We start from the raw sequence: 16,277 nt of genomic DNA, 5'->3' as shown, positions 1-16,277 counted from the left end.
AATTAGACAGAAATTAGACTGATCTGATCTTTTTTTCTGCCTCTGTATTGTCTTTCCTTATAAAAGGTTGTTAATGTTCAAATGGGCGGGTAGGGGTTAAGATTAATGTACTCTCTACATATCTAAAATGAGAATTAAGAGCAGCAGAAGAGATGTATGTTTAACACTCTCTTTGGACGTCTCCTAAGAAAACTGAGAACAAATACATATGCCCCGTGAGAGTCATCAGTTTATACTACTTTTCCATTTTCCAGTGAAACAGACTTATCTACTTGCCTTTACGTCCTTGTGTGTGTGTCTGTGTGTGCGCACCATTTGGAATGTGTGCGAAAACATGTTTATGCATGCTTGTCGGCCTGAGCCTGTGTGTCTGTACGTGTGTTTGTGTGTGTGTGTTTGTGTCTTAGAGGGCCATTTGGACTGGCGAAGACATCTGCTCCATCATACGTCAGGGGCCTGGTGTGACATCTGGGGAATATACTGTATCCTGCCTTGCAACATTACACACAATTTACTGCTAAAGGTCATTATGTACCCGTTAATCCACTTTTAATTGATATCAGCGCAAACAGCACAACCTCCCAGCCACATGACAGATCACTGCTGCCACAAAACCAGAAAATTACTATTTTGGAGTTAAAAATAGAAAGATAAACTTTTTGCTATTGTCCATCCTGTTGGACAACTTTGGAGAAGAATGAAAAAGCAACCCCGTAGAATTCACAAAAATCCATTTGTGGCTTTAAATCGGCCTCGTGATCACCATTTTGGGATTTTCTCCTCCATAGTATGTTTTCACATCACACTGCATGTACTGATTTCATTTGGCTTTGTGTGAACTGTGACAGCGCCAGAGAGATAAGTAAAGATATAAACCTCAAACGTGTTTTTCATTAGGCCAGAAGGATGAAAAAACACCCGTGTTTGAGAGATGGAATAATTGATGGGAGTTTTTTTACGTCTTTCAAGTACATGTGCTTAAGTTATTGGTAAGTGGTTGATTGAGAATGCCTCTAATGCTGTCACACTAGCAGCTCAGCTGCTACAGAGGTAGCTAGAGAACTAGTATATACCAGGCATGAAAACGGGTCAAGGGTGAAAAAGGTGAGAAGGATATTACACCTCTAGGGCAGGGGTTTTCAACTGGTTTTGTCCCAGAGATTTCTTTGAGTCATTCGTTGACGGGGGGGGTGTAAGATAAATTCACCTCCCGACCGTGTCTTCGGGTCAATGATACGTTCATCGTACTTTGCAGTCAGAATGCGTATCAGGTTGGCTGGTCTGCTTATTGATAGAACGGTGGACCACTTTACCTTCTGCCTTGTCAGTCCCCTCACCTCAAAATCTACCTCCTCAAAAAGCGTTAGCTAATCGTTTTCCACCGGAGCTTTAGCTAGCTGGCCAACGTTGCGTTCTCTCCTGCTGCGTTAAATGACTCAATTCATCCAGCTGTAGCTAACGTTAGCTAAGTCTATGTCAACAAAGCTCCTGGGTAACTTAACTTAGATATACCAGAAAATATTAAAACCATCACTCACCCTGTTCGCAATTCACTGAATCTCGCGCTTCCTTCTGACACGCGCACCTGTTCGCAGTTCACTGAATATGAATACCCCCCACCCCCCCAAAAAAAATTCATCGAATCTACACAATTCACGTAGGTTACCTATTTTGGTTTCAAAACGACGAATTTTGCCGAAAGGTGAGGGATTTTCATGCCTGATATACAGTCAGGAATGGATGTGCCCACCCAATGGCAATTTGGATTTGTAGATAAATTCAATGACAATGGCTTCACATTGCTACTCGTTAATGCTGCATTATTATGGCCAAAATCGTATTCACGATTACTCTCATCTATATTAAATCACAATTATTTACTACAATTATTCGTCTATTTTAGGGAAAACTTTTATTGCATTTTCATGTTTAATAAAATAAGACCACCGCTTCCACTTCCATTGCTGTGCTACAGATTGGTCCTTATCACAGGGCATCTAATAGAAGGAAAACATAAATTAAATAGTATCAAGACGTTTTACCCAAAATAAAATCAACAGATTATGAAGTGATACATTCCAGCTAATGTACACGTTTTTAAGGTGGTATAACAAGTTAGTTCTATGGCTAAGCGACGCAGACACAACTGTACGCACTCTGTGATATGGTTTGTTCTTTGTTAACATCACTTGCCCTAAATCCCCGAAACTTCCAGACAACGGATGATGATCCTTTGAGGGACTAGCTCCTCGCCTTCTGCTCTTGACATAACCTGTCACACCATGTAGTCTGCTCTATGTTCTGTTGTCTGTCTCTCTACTCTCCTACTAATACCGGAGTCCACTGCAGACAGGACTTTCTCTGGGGCTGCCACTGCAGGGACTACGTGCATGACTCCTCCCACCTCGTTTTACCCATGGTGGTTGGCTGACTTAGACTGTTAGTTGAGCAAGCGCTTGATTTGATATGTAGCAGAGCACGCATTTTCCACGTCAATATCGCCGACGATCATGCTCATTTAATTCTGAGTCAAAATCATGATTGCGATTAAAATTAGATTAATTGTGCAGCTCTTCTACTCGTCATACTTCGTCATCCTTGAAACCATAAGTTCACTATTATGCTTATTCCAGCATTCTGCAAGATATCTTGACGCTGAATTCACATAGTGAAACTTTTAGCGCTGTAATGCGTTGTTAACGATGGAAAACCGTCATCAATAACAATGTACCACATGGTTTGTGTTGTCGTAAGGTAGCTCAACATTGTAACCTCTTGGTCACTTTTAATGTTGTAACACCTGGGTAACGTTGTAAACGGTTGTTGGTGAGGGTTGTTGTTAACATTGGAACAGGTTAGTGTTGTGGAATGGTCCTTATCATTATAACACCTGGTGTCGTAGAATGGTCTTTTGTTAACACTGTAACTCCTGGTTAGCGTTGAGTAACAGTCGTTGTTAATGTTGTAACAGCAGGTTAGCGGCGTAGAATGGACTTTGTTAACACTGTAACTCCTGGTTAGCATTGTGAAACAGTCAGTAACATTGTAACACCAGGTTAGCGGCGTAGAATGGACTTTGTTAACACTGTAATTCCTGGTTAGCGTTGTGAAACAGTCAGTAACATTGTAACACCAGAATGGTCGTTGTTAACAATGTACACCAGGTTAGTGTTGTAAAATACTTGTTAACATTATAACACTAGCATTATTATTAGCATTATAGAATGTAATGTTGTAATGTAATCGTCAACGTTGATTATGAAAAATCGACGACGCAGATTTCTATCGTCGTCGCCATGTGGTATATTATAAAAAGATTCAGAGCTACGAGTCTTTTCCATTCGCCATTGCAATACAGTACAGGAAGTGCCGGGGGCGGTATGGCCTCTATTGTCTATTGTCATGCACCAAGGTAAAGACGTTTATCAAATTTAACGTGGGAGAACAACAAACCAAACCAAACAGGACAACGCAGCACTTGCAAAACAGAGTTGTCATTTCACGGCAACGCAGGAACATTTAAAACGTGAGCGTGTTGGAACCACCACGTCTTCTCCTCATGGGTAAGTTTAGCTAACTAACATTAGCCTTGTTAACTTATTGTGAGGTTTTCACTTAAATGTTGGAAAACAGAACGTCTCGTAGAAGATGCTTGCTAATGCTGTTTCAGTTATGTTAAATGCAGTGTAGTAAATCTGTAAATTATCTTAGCTTGTCTTTTTGTTCTGAATAGGAAACGTTAACCACCTCAACTTAGCACTCCTCAAACACAGGATTGTGAAAAAAAATAGTTTTATATCTACACAATTACGAGAGATCGACTCTAGCATAATAAAACCTATGATACTATAACCTACAACGTGATAATTTGAGTTTGTCCTGATGAAGTCTGGACAGAGAGGATCCTCAACATGCTCGTCACTTTCATAAACTTTATTGCAATTTTGAGTTACTTTTTAAACTTTATTTGCACTTTCTTTTTACTTTCAAACGCATATTCGCATTTTCACATTCGAAAACGTATTACTATTTAATGTATCTATTATGGTGATTACATTTGTATTAACTGGATGGATGGATGGATGGATGTTACTCAAATACATTTGAAGTTCAAAATCGAACGTTATTGGATGGAAATAAACTTACATTGTAAGCAAAAGGAACACTTGCCACTTTGTTTCCATGCTCCTACACTGTGGTAAATATAGTTAGATTAGTCGACTAATCGAAAAAATAGTCGATACATTTGTCGATTACGAAAATAATCGTTAGTTGCAGCCCTAATACAAGGTTAGGTTAAGGTTAAGTGACATGGGCAAGTCCTGCCTCTCCTCTTTCGTTTTCTATCTCTCTCTTTGTCTCCCCTTCTCTTTGTTTAAAGGTGAGAAGGGACCCTTATTGGTTATGCGGCCCTGCCTGAAGTTATGTGTGGCTATTGTCAAGAACGAGGACTTTTTATTTTTTACACACAGCTGCTTACTGCTAAATAGTGCCTTGTCCAGAAGGGGACAATCTGGGCCTCTAATTGCTGTCACTGAAGCCTAGATTCATTATGTGACTTTCCCATTAAAATGTGAGCATTAATTTGTATAATGAAATATCACCCTCTGCAGTGTGTTCATTAGCTGTGGCCCCACACTGTAGCCCCACAGCCGCACAATGTTAGCTACCTAGAAAACTGTGGTTAATTTTTCTAATGGATATTTTCCCACTCACTGTTCAAGAGGAAATTAATACTGTAACATTAGCTCTTTAAGTTTTTGAGAAATTTTAATTCACTTCATTCCTTTCAAGCAGGCGTTAGCTGCTCATTAATCTTTGCGTTGCGTTGCACAGTGCAGCCTCGGCTGGTCTTTGGTAAGCAACTCCATTGTGTTTTTCACATTGCATTAGGGTGAAGAGGAGCCCCACTGTTGTCTGTGAATTTCTGTGCATTGTCACCAGAGCAGGGAGGGGATCTTTAACCGCAAAAGAAAGTAATGTGGTGGATGTAATCAGGATGTCACAGCGGAGCTGGTGTGATTAGGTTACAGTGGTGATTTAAAGGCCACATATTGGGAATGCATCAAGCTGTTTTTTCTCCAGCGGATGCTGAAACCGTGCCGGTGGACAAAGATACATTCCGTTTAAAAACAACATCTTATCTAACTTTTATTATAAGGTTCACGCACATATGTAAAGGTCTACGGATTCATTATTTTAGTAGTATTAAAAATGTTAAATACACTGCGCGTGGATTGAATGAGATGGAGCTACTTTTCTGTATCTGTTTCGCCAAATGAGTTATAGCCAGGCCTATGTTGGGGTCTTCCCCCTCGATAAAATATGGCCCTCATGGGTGTCCTTACTGGACTACTCAAAGCAGACATAACTCAGCTCTATCACCACCAGATAACATGCCCCCAGAAAACTACCACTATCCCAAGCTACTGTAGATGGCCTGGCCATGACCTGGATGCGCAGTTCAACATAAGGATCCTAATTGCGTGAGTGTAAACCGGATGTGTTAGCTTGCTACAGTTTAAAGCTTTTCCTCTGATTTCTTTTTCAGATCTGAAGTACAGTATCCGCTTCTTATTAAGGGAGAAAGGGGGTTGCAGTGCGGGTGGTCTCACTGTTCTGCCTTTTAAATGCTTGGAGAAGGAGGGGGAAAAGAGAAGGAGACTAAGAAGAAAAGCAAGCATTGATTTTTTTTCTTGTGCAGTGTTTTAGCCTCCGCTTCCCTTCTGGCACTCAAGGATTACTGTGTTTTGAAGTGTAGAAGCTGACAAAAAGGTCAGGGCGGACTTTTTGAGAACATCTAGAGGAATTCAGGCATGTACAAATCTTTCATTGCCTGATTCTAAGCCACGCAGTAATTTATTTAACTTGTTCAATAGAAAATATCTGGTTCAAAAATTGGAAAAGCATAGTTAAATGCATATTTGTCTTAACAGACAATGCGTTTGTTTGACCAAGCTAAACATGGCATTGCTCACTATGCTATGTTGGCTTAATGTAGGAACAGAAACCTTAAAGACAGGTTTCTAATGAGGATCCTAATGCCTTGCTCAAGCACAGTTTGATTTGACACTATTATAGTTGCACATTTCATGACTGTTTTTAATTCCAGCCAGGTCTTTCGGATTACACCTTAGTAGCTGGGGTAGGCAACTTCATAGAAACCAGCCAGTCCCATGATTTTGTAGATATCCAGTTGCAATAACCCCAAACCCTTTCCTTCTACCCTTGCCACTAGTCACTCCGCCAAAGCATTAATGTGCAGCGCCTGACTACAGCTGGAGGACGAGTCCACGAGAAGCGCTAAGAGTATCCAACTAGCTAATGTCATGTTCACATGTTAGAAAACCCCAAACTAAAATGAATTGCCAACCCATGCTTTAACTATAATTGTACAATATTGAAGGAAGCAACAAACATTGAACATAATCACATATTTAAATAATTGTCTCAATTGAGCCATTTGTTGGGAATAAATGTATTTACACTTCCCATTACGCACCAGACCCAGCAGCTGGAAGCAGGCGTCCTTGTTGTAAGGTGACCTCTGCATGGTCTAATTGTGACTCTAGCCTGGATAGTCAGTGGGGCGTTCGTACCTCGCAGAGGGTTAGAACTCTGGCTACTGTCCACAGTGCACATCATTACTCCCACTGCAGCCAGAACCTCTCAGCGACGACCGCCGGTCAGCTTATCGGAGGAAGTTGCCAGGTTTGGAGCTAAGCTATCTATTAAGCACATCGTTTCACACGTATCCCTAAACTGTGTAAAGGGTGGCTTTGTTTTGGCTCGAAAGTTATTGTAAGTTAGGGAGTGTGAAATTGCCCTCAGAGATGTCATTGGAGGACACTGAACCCTTGTTGTGTTAATTAGAGCTCAATGGAAAAAAACCTGAATAATAATGGACTTAAGCCTCAATGAGGGTCAATGTTAGGAAACACACATTCTAACTTGTAAATTATTTATTTATTTGTCTTTAAGTCAATTTGAATAAAATGCATAAGATCTGATAAGACTGCACGGAAATATTATATATTGTCAAGCAAACATGATTATGATTTATGAACCAGAATAACTGAACCAGAATTTACTTTTAGTTCTGCTTATTTTTAGGGTATTGTCATACTTTGATTTGGAACGTTTGACCATCTATGCACTTAATAGTGGTAAACATAGTTTCTCTGTTGGCAGCTGTTTTAATTATATAATATAAAGAAATGTATGAACTGTCAGCTCTGATAAAAATGTACATAAATATTCTGGTACTGTATTCCTTGTTTCTCGTCTCAGATGTTCTCTGCCCTGATGGTTGTTTTACTGTTGGCATGATGGAATCTCGCAGTAAAAAGAGCCAATGGAACCTAACCAGCATACAGTGACAGTAAGAGAATATCCCAAGTTATCAAACTGTAATTGTCATGGCTTCCCAACTTAGACCTATAAATCGGCCATCTAATAGGCTATAAATGAATCTGCATTTCATATATCAAAGATCAACTCCAACATGGGAAGAGGTCAACATTCATATGCCAGTATAACCCCAGAAGGAATGTGAGTCTATGTGCTAAAGTAAATTTAGTATAAAGCATGAGTATGAGAATGAGTGTTTGATTGCTTGGGTAAATGCAAGGGGTTGGTGCACATACTGACCTGTGTGTATCCGTAAGTGTACTTTCAGGTGGTGGGAGGTGCGGAAGGACTTGCCGCAGTAAGGGCAGTCTTTGGAGGACGAGCCCAGGCTCCGTTCACGATGCTGGGACAGCGACGGCTGAACGCTCCCCGCAGCCTTCCCTGAGTCCTCCCCGACATCTGGAGCGCACGCCAAAGACGGCAAAAGGAGGGAGACACAAATGGAAAGGTGTGTTGAGTGCCACTTCAAACCCAGCCCTCCACACATCATAACACAACATGCTTTCCCCCCTCTTTCTCCTCTGTCTGTCAGTCAGTGTCCCTTGCTCAAATGTGCGAACGCCACACAAAGTCAGACGCATCAAATGGGCTCACAGGCCGTGCTGTTCTCCTCCTGACAGAACGCTGACGGTTCATAAGCTTTTCAGCTTCTTTAGAAACACCACAGTCCTGAGATATCACCCCCCCCACTCCCCTCCGTCTGAATTCACACACACTCTACACCGCCACCTGCGCCAACACCGCTACTCTTTTTTTCATCCTGGCTATCATCATCATTCCTATTAAGCATATGCTGGATTGCAGTGAAAATTAACAATGCAAAATAAGATAGAAAGAACAAAAATAAGAGAGAGAGTTAGATTCGGCTATGTCAGCATCGCAAGATCTCCTCGCATCTCTGCCCGCGACCTGATTTTGACAGGTAGCTGTCACAGATATGATAGGGTGATAACAGTTTTGACCCCGCCCTTCACCACTTCTCCCGCATGCCACACGAAAAGAAACGATGATGCACAGTTTAGCGCAACAGCAGTCTATTATCAACGCGATCACCTTCTGAATACAATTCTGAAGATGAGTGACGACAACCTAGGAATGTGTTGAGAGCAGCACAATGCGAGGTGAGCGTGTCGCCGTCAGACTGAAAGCACGCGTCGGCCTCGTTGTGCGCTCAGTTAAGAGTCTGTGATGTGCTGACAGTCGTGCAAATGTAAAAGGTCTTAATAACTAAGTTAAGTAAAAAAAAAAAAAGGAAACTTGAAAGAAACAAAAAAGGGAACGAGCACAAAATGATTGGTGGTTGATATGTCTTGTGTCGTGAAGCTGTTCAATTAAAAATATCTGTATTGTTCCAATAGGACTAGCTGGGGCGTTGCTACGCAGGGCGGTTCAAGGTCAGCACCGAACTGTCAAAAGGATTTACGGATTTCACAGCAAAAGTCATGTGCAAGTGATTCTTTTTTTGTCTGTTTCGGTGGCTGTTTTTGATTTTTGTGCAGGCTGCCATATTTATATTAGCATTTATTCATCTGACATGTTTAGAGGTCGGGGAAAACTGGTACAGACAGTTATGGCGCTTATGAGCAAGTCAGGGGCTCATCGCTTCTTTTCCGGGGTTAGAAAGAAGAAAAGCTCCAGACAAAACAAGGCCAAGGCAATGGCCTCCATGGTAACCGTGTGACCAAAGTAGTGCAAATACATTTTAAAATGATGTTATTTACTATTTAATCTGGAACATCATTTGGTGTGCGTGTAGAGAGGAAAGAAAGACACAGAATAAAAATGGAGGAATCCACGAAGGCAACCACACCGCACAATAAGGCCTTTTTTTTGACATTAGCCTAATCTTTTCTTTTCTGCCGCTTCCCATTCCGCACCCCTCCTCCTACTCTGTCGGGGGAGTCAAATAAGGTTTTTACAGAATGGAAAGGCCCAAGTCAGCAAGTCCTCTTCCGCGCTGACACTAAACACACGACTCCATTCAGCAAACTCGCTATCGGGGCTGAGGGCTATTTATCACAAGTGAAACTGAAAGGCAACCTTAATGCAAGTCTGTGACAATGTGCAGAGACTAAATACCAGATGCTTCTACTTGGGAATGGCAACTGCACAGTTTAATACTGTGGGCTAGCGAGAGGGAGAGAAGCCCGCAAACAGTTGGGTCTTTTTAAAAGCAGATGTTTTCACAATCATTTTTATATTTATTACACAGAGAGGGGGAGATGAGTGGAAATGCAAGATAGTAAAAAAAAAAATCCTAAACAAGGGCATTGAAATGAGGTGGTCCAATATTTCTATTTGACACCCCAAAGTGAAATCAAATGAGTATCAATTGATCGTTTAAAACGGAACATTTAAAACAGCACTGTTTCATTAAATCCACTTTGAAAATTGACATTTTCGAGGAAATTCAACCAACGTTTGTGACCTTCATGGCACACCGTATCGCTGGGCTCGGTGATCACACAAAGCGCAGTTTGCATGTATAATATCACTTGTAAAAGTATACGACTCCCTGCATAATTTCACCACTGTGTGAACACACCTTTTGCATTTTTAATCTGAGCGCCATTTAAAAGACAGAAAATAAAAAAATAAATCAAAGTGACTACAATTTCCCCAGTGCTTTTGTCCAGCGCTGCACCATACTGTAGCCATAGTCGCCCCCTCATAAACATATTTCGAGCGGTCCACCGTACAGATCCCCTTTTGGCAAAGACTCCCGAGATCATGTTAACAGACAGTAGCCCACCTGTCCGCCCCAGATGGGGCTAAAATTAAAAAATCCAAAACACAGATTAGAAGCTGGAAAAACATCGGACCACACGCGCACACACACCCGCGCGTACGGCTGTCTTTGTGTGTCAGGGTTAATACTGCTGCTGTAAGAGGATGAATAAAGGGCCTTCACACGTTCACATGTTCACACACACACACACACACACACACACACACACACACACACACACTACAAAGAAAGAAGTTAAAGCAGAAGTTCTGGGCACGCTTCCTCGAGGTGAGTGTCTCACACACATACACACACACACACATGCATGGAAATCAGCATCATTCCCACACACTGGCCAGGCTGTCCGGCACGCCTGTCTTTAATCAGCTGACTGATCCGCTGCCTTTAATGCGACTGTTCCAATTACTGTAAAAGTCAGACTGCTCCATATAACGGCAAATATTGACACTTTATTGCACAACACATTTATGACATTTTGAAGGTCACCCCGTATATTAGGCATTGTAGTGCAAGCCTGAGCGTATGACGTGTTGGGGGAGGGCGGCTCTCGATCGCTTGTTGACACCCAGCTGTAACTATCCTCAGAGTATTGATTTTCTCTCTGCATCCTCCCTCTTTTATTTTATCTATTTATTTTTCTATGCAAAGAAGATTCACAGAGGGAGAGGCAACATTAAAGTGATTGTCACAGGTGAGCCTTTGGCTGTTTATAGAAAAGCCCTTAAAGGCCGGCTACAATTCCCTCTCATTGATGCATTTAGGACAAGCTCTTCTTCAATTGTCGAATTCCACCATTCCTGTGTTAACAAATTGCTGGATTTTTGTGTTCAAAGAGTAAAAGTATTGTTTAAGACACATAAAAAAAATATTTTAAAAACTGTACAGAGTTGGCAGTTTTGCGTGTAAAACAGTTTTATGTGAAAACATATTATATTTAAATGAATTACCATACAATCACTGCACATTTTGCCATTTTTTGTACTGTAGCAGAATAAAATTCATAATTATAGCACAGGGTAAGGGATTAAATAAGTGTGATACCTAATTCACAATCAGTATTCACAATCTGATGAATCTCTCGCAAATGTCGAAGGCTGCTGCTAAGTTGACATCACAAATCTCTGTCAATTCCCACCCAGGAATATCATTCATATTGAGAATAACCCAAAAAATACATATCTTTCAATTCAATATCAAAGCCACTGTTGCTTCTTTTTATCCCAAACCGAAACAGTTCTAGTCTGTGAAACTGTTGCTCGCCTCTTACCCCGGGAAAAAAACAAAAAATATTGTTACTGTGCTAGTTCAAGAATATCACAGAGAGGGAGAAGGGGAAAAAAGAAGAAGAGAAATACATGTATAATTCAACTGTATCTGATCTGAGACCAGCTCGTCTCCCCTCTGCCTTTACTGGTGTCACGGCGGCGTAATAGAACATGCCAGAACAAAGGCTCTGAGATCAGATTGGAGCAGAGTTGAGCAGGCCATCTGGGAGGCAGGCTGAGTATCAGTCACTCTGCCTGCTGTCTGCTGCACTCACACTCCCCTCTGACTAACTGTGTGCGAGAGTGAGTGCAATTGTGTGTGCAAGTGTGTGTGTGTGTGTGTGTGTGTGTGTGTGTGTGCGAGACACCTCGCACTCCCTTCCGACGGCACGTCACCGGGATCTTGGGACGGAAAGCGGCCGATGGAACGCTGTCGCAGGAATACGCCACCAGGGCAGCCTCCGCCACTGACTGACAAATAGATAAATTGATAAGGATCTGTGCGTGTGCACGTGCATGTGTGTGTGTGTGTCGGGTACCCATGGGATAGGGCACACTGCCTACTCCTTTACAGCAACCACACCCAGTTTCCATTAATGGAGATTTAAAAAAAAAAAAAAAGCAAAATCACTTGATTGTGTATGCATTTATGGGAACGTGTGTGTGTGTGTGGGTGTGTGTATGTTTGAAGGGGGGGGGGGCAGTTCCTTAATGGTCTTCTTTCAATCACACTTTGCACTCTAAATGTTGCTGTGGTTTTGATTAGTATGATATCACTTTCAGGAAATAAAACCAGAGGGGGGGGGGGGACACATCAGTCATAAAAAATCACAAGATGTTTTGCCTCTCGCGTGGCCATTATTCTAATGCGTCACGTGACTCATATCGAGGCCCGCCGACCCTCTCCCCATAGCCAAATAACTGATTGGGGGGCGGGGGAGGGCTGGAGGCTGTATGTGTGTGTAGGGATTGACGGAAACGGTTTGAAAAGGGGAAAGATACTAAGAGAGATTGGCTGAGAGAAGGGGGAGGGAGGAATAGAAAAAAGAGTAAAATGTGATGACATCATTTGAAAGGCATTAGGCTTTTAAAAATGCGCCCGGGGGGACTTGATTTCCTTACACCAGAGCAACACAACACCATCCGGCCTGATGCTCGCTCGCTCGCTCTCTCCCCCTCTCTTCTTCCCTCTCCCTCATACACACACCTCCCAACACAACACCCCCACCCCCTCTCGTTCCTTTTTTTGATTTGGACCACTGCCATCTTTGTGAGCGTCTGGTTCATGCGAGTTAATCAATTTGAGGTTTAGTTACACTGCTGATGCTAGCATTCCAGCCACTGCTAGAACGTAATCTGAACTCGCAGAATTTATTAACCAAACACCAATTATCATTAAACACCACTGCATTATCCCCCTTCCTTTTACTACCTGACAACGACTACTTAATGAAATTTTAGATTAAAGTTATTTGGCGCATGAGTTACGGAGCGTTGAGAAAAGCCTCCTTGTGTGCAGATGCTTTCAGTTGTTTTTGTAAAAGTTATCTTTTTTTGTTTTTCAAGGGAGCACACAAGAGATCTGAGAAGTCTCTGAGGTATTACAACAACCAGGTCTGTGGACCAAAAAGAAGAAGATGAAGAAAGGGAGGGGGGGCAGAGAGGAGCAAACTGTGCTCCAAATTCTACATTGCACCCTCACCTCGTACTTTTTTTTTACCACTGACCCTATCGAGCGACACACATAAAAAAGAAAAAGGGAATAAATTACAAGAATGAAAAGGAGAAGAGAAAAAAAGGCGATGAATACAAATACAAATAAAAGGAAATGCAAGTTGTTTACCCGCGCCATGTTTGTGAGATGAAAACAGCGGCAGAATGTGTTACATATAAGGCGGTGGGGTAAACAGGGGCACCAGATGTTCTTTGATGTTAATAATGGCATTTATTATTAATATTAATTAGATCGCATTCAGCAATACATTTGGGCCATTTCCAAGTCAATTAAGCAAAATGGCATTCGGGAGATGTTGAAACGACATTTTAAGGCAGGTGTTCCTGGTCCTCTATTAAAAACATTTTTTCAGCTTCCGAAAAACAACCCATTTTATTTATTTTCCTCTTTGTTTACCCTTACTCTGTATTCCTCTCTGACAAAGTGATGAAAAAAACATATATTGGGTTGTTGTTAGTGGATTTAGCGAGCATTATCTAATTAAAATATACAGTATGTGGTATTTCTGATAATGCGCACATGTTTCGTTCATGCCCGCCCCCCTCACCCTTAGCAAATATAGAGACCCAGAGCTGAGGGCGGGCGGGGGGGGTTTAATCCATATATGAAATTATCATTATGACCGTCGGGATGACAATAACGTTTAAAACACTTTGTGGATTGCACAGTTCTACAAACGGCGCGTGTTCTTGGGACAAAACCCACAAAATCAACTTTTAGCGCCAAATGTTTCCGTGGTTACCAGCAGATACCAGGTCCACCAACTCTAATTAGACAACACAAGCCGCGAGGCCTCACGCCGAGGGTGCCTTGTGCATATAATACTCCAAGGCTATATGTGTAAGGATAAGGTCCTTTCAGTTTAACCTCTGAATAGGGTCCCGCTACACCTCGCCGACCCAGCATGTTTCGATGTGTGTGCGCTCGTAGCCCTTTGCTTTTTGGCAGCGAGCAGCCTCCTTTTTCCTGTTTTTTTTTTATTCAAAAGCCGGTGGAGGCAGCAGCCTTACAATGGTACATTAACAATCTGTGCGTTCATTTATCAGAGTGTGCGATTTGGACTCGCCGTTCATGGCGCGCTGCACTTTTCACGGCCGAAAATTAATGAACAAGCCTCCCCCTCGCAACAAACATGCACCTGTGCTGCAGAGATGGTAATCACAAACATTTATATTTATTAGTGGACGCCCGTACTAAAACTGCAGTTGCAGAGGGCGAGTGGAGGGGGTGAGGGGGGGGGGGGAAAGAAGACAGGCTGAGTAGGAGGAAGAAGAGGAGAGGACTGTTCCCTTTCTCATCCCGGGTAATGAAAGTGTGCAGAATTGTGTTAACGCTATTTGTCTTCGGCACTTTCTTGAATGAATGAGTGTGTGTGTTTGTGTGCGTGCTTAGAAGTGCTTAGAAGTGTCTATTCAGGGAGTGTGATATTCACGCTGTGAAGATTATTTCTCAAAAACTATGGGGTGAAGGGCATTGCCCCCCCTCCCCCCTCCCAACCCCCTTATTCTAAATGCACAGACTAAAATACTCGCTGCTTAGGAAATCTGTCGAGGATGGTAGAATTTGTGAAAAGGGCCAAACATCCATCTCCCCATCACCACACAGGTGGAAATGATGGACAGGATGCTTAACGCTCTCCATCCGTCTCTGTTCTTCCCCCACCCCCTCTCCTCCTCCCCTCCCCCTCCACCCAGACTGACAGAAGGTGGCTCTCTCCCTCCGTAAAGGCTACGCCTCTGCCCAGCTAGGGGAAGAGGAATGGTGCCATAAGTTTCTCCCTGGCACCGGCCCACCTTTGTTCCCCCCCACTCACCACCCTCAAGTCTGTTTCAAGCTTCAAAGAGCATTGGGGAAAGACACACACACTCACATAGAGACACACAAAGTAACACACATACAAATGTTTGAGGGAGCACTGATGTCTCACTAACTTTATCATTCTAGCAGGGTGATCATAGCTCCGTTGAGAGGCTCTGGAAGAGCCTTGAGGGTGTATGAGTGTGTGTGTTTTTGTGAGAAAGTGTGTTTATACGTGTCAGTTGTCCACCACTGTCTGTGTGTATGCATGAGAGCACAAAAGGCAGATGGGGACATAGGTGGGTGTCTTTTAGGACACAAAGACAAGAGCAATCACTAATGTGTTTGTCTGTGGGTTTGTGTAAACACAATCTCACGCACACATGTGTGCGTGTGTGTTGGTAGTGCTATAATAATCATGGTGTATATTCATCATGCCCCCTCTCTCTCTGTGTTGGCAGGAAGTGGTGTGGTTGCCATTAGTGAAGGATGACTACGTCGCCGGCTCTTTTACCGGGATGCTGCCGGGTTTCTATGGGTCAAGAAATGTGAGAAAATGAGAAAAGAGGGTTTAAGATGGAAAGAGTGAGAAAGGTAAAAAGAGAGAGGAAAGCAACGAAGGAAAGAGGAAAGGTGGGAAGGACATTACCGTGAGGGAGGGATTTAAGGGAGAAAACAATAGGGGGGCACTAACTAATGGAAAAAAAGGAAAGTGGTGAGAAGATGATAAAAGGAGAAAAGGTGGTCACACCACAAAAATGCTCTCCAGCTCCTTACCTACCCTCAAGACGATAGCCGTCTCTTTCGAACTGCCCCTTTAACTTGGAATGGAGCAGAACCTCTTTCCAGAGCTGCCATTGATTTCCTATTCATTCCTGTGCATGCTAAATCAACAGCGAGCACAATAGGCCAATCATCAAACTCAGCTACCGCACCAGCACTCCCATCCCACCCTCCATCCACCTGGCATTGGCCGGAGTCTATACTGTACCGTGGCATCAATGTGCACACTGCAGCCATTAGTGGCGTTATTCTCCATCAATGAAAATGAATCAATTAAGCCTCATTAAGGGTGCATATTAAGGTGGAGTAATTATCGAGTGGGGAGTGTGCAGTGATCGATAGCTCGGGAGCATAAATGTGCACTTAAAGACATATATTACCACAAGGGGCGATGAACACTTTTAACAAGGCCACCATACAGGGTGGAGAAATAAAGTGGGTAAATCTGCTTCACGTCATGCGTACATACTGTGTGTGTGAGTGTGTGTTGGAGAGAGAGAGACTATCGCCTGGTTGGGCAGTAAATCCAAGAGACCAA

The 16,277-nt window shown here is 42.7% G+C and overlaps 1 protein-coding gene across 9 annotated transcripts in view; it reads right to left on the bottom strand.

Moving 5' to 3' along the window:
* znf536 (zinc finger protein 536) overlaps window positions 1-16,277 on the bottom strand; it is a 198,231-nt gene that overhangs the window by 60,901 nt on the left and 121,053 nt on the right. For all 9 annotated transcript variants that reach the window (XM_040202759.2, XM_040202777.2, XM_040202805.2 and 6 more), the window contains one exon: window positions 7,651-7,809. In XM_040202759.2, the coding sequence (XP_040058693.2) occupies window positions 7,651-7,809 (159 nt within the window). The remainder of the gene's footprint in view (window positions 1-7,650; window positions 7,810-16,277) is intronic.

The sequence above is a fragment of the Gasterosteus aculeatus genome, chromosome 12 (genome assembly GCF_964276395.1).
Source record: "Gasterosteus aculeatus chromosome 12, fGasAcu3.hap1.1, whole genome shotgun sequence".
Lineage (NCBI taxonomy): Eukaryota > Metazoa > Chordata > Actinopteri > Perciformes > Gasterosteidae > Gasterosteus > Gasterosteus aculeatus.
The sequence above is the reverse complement of the archived record's forward strand: the minus strand, read 5'-3'. Positions and strand labels throughout refer to the sequence as shown.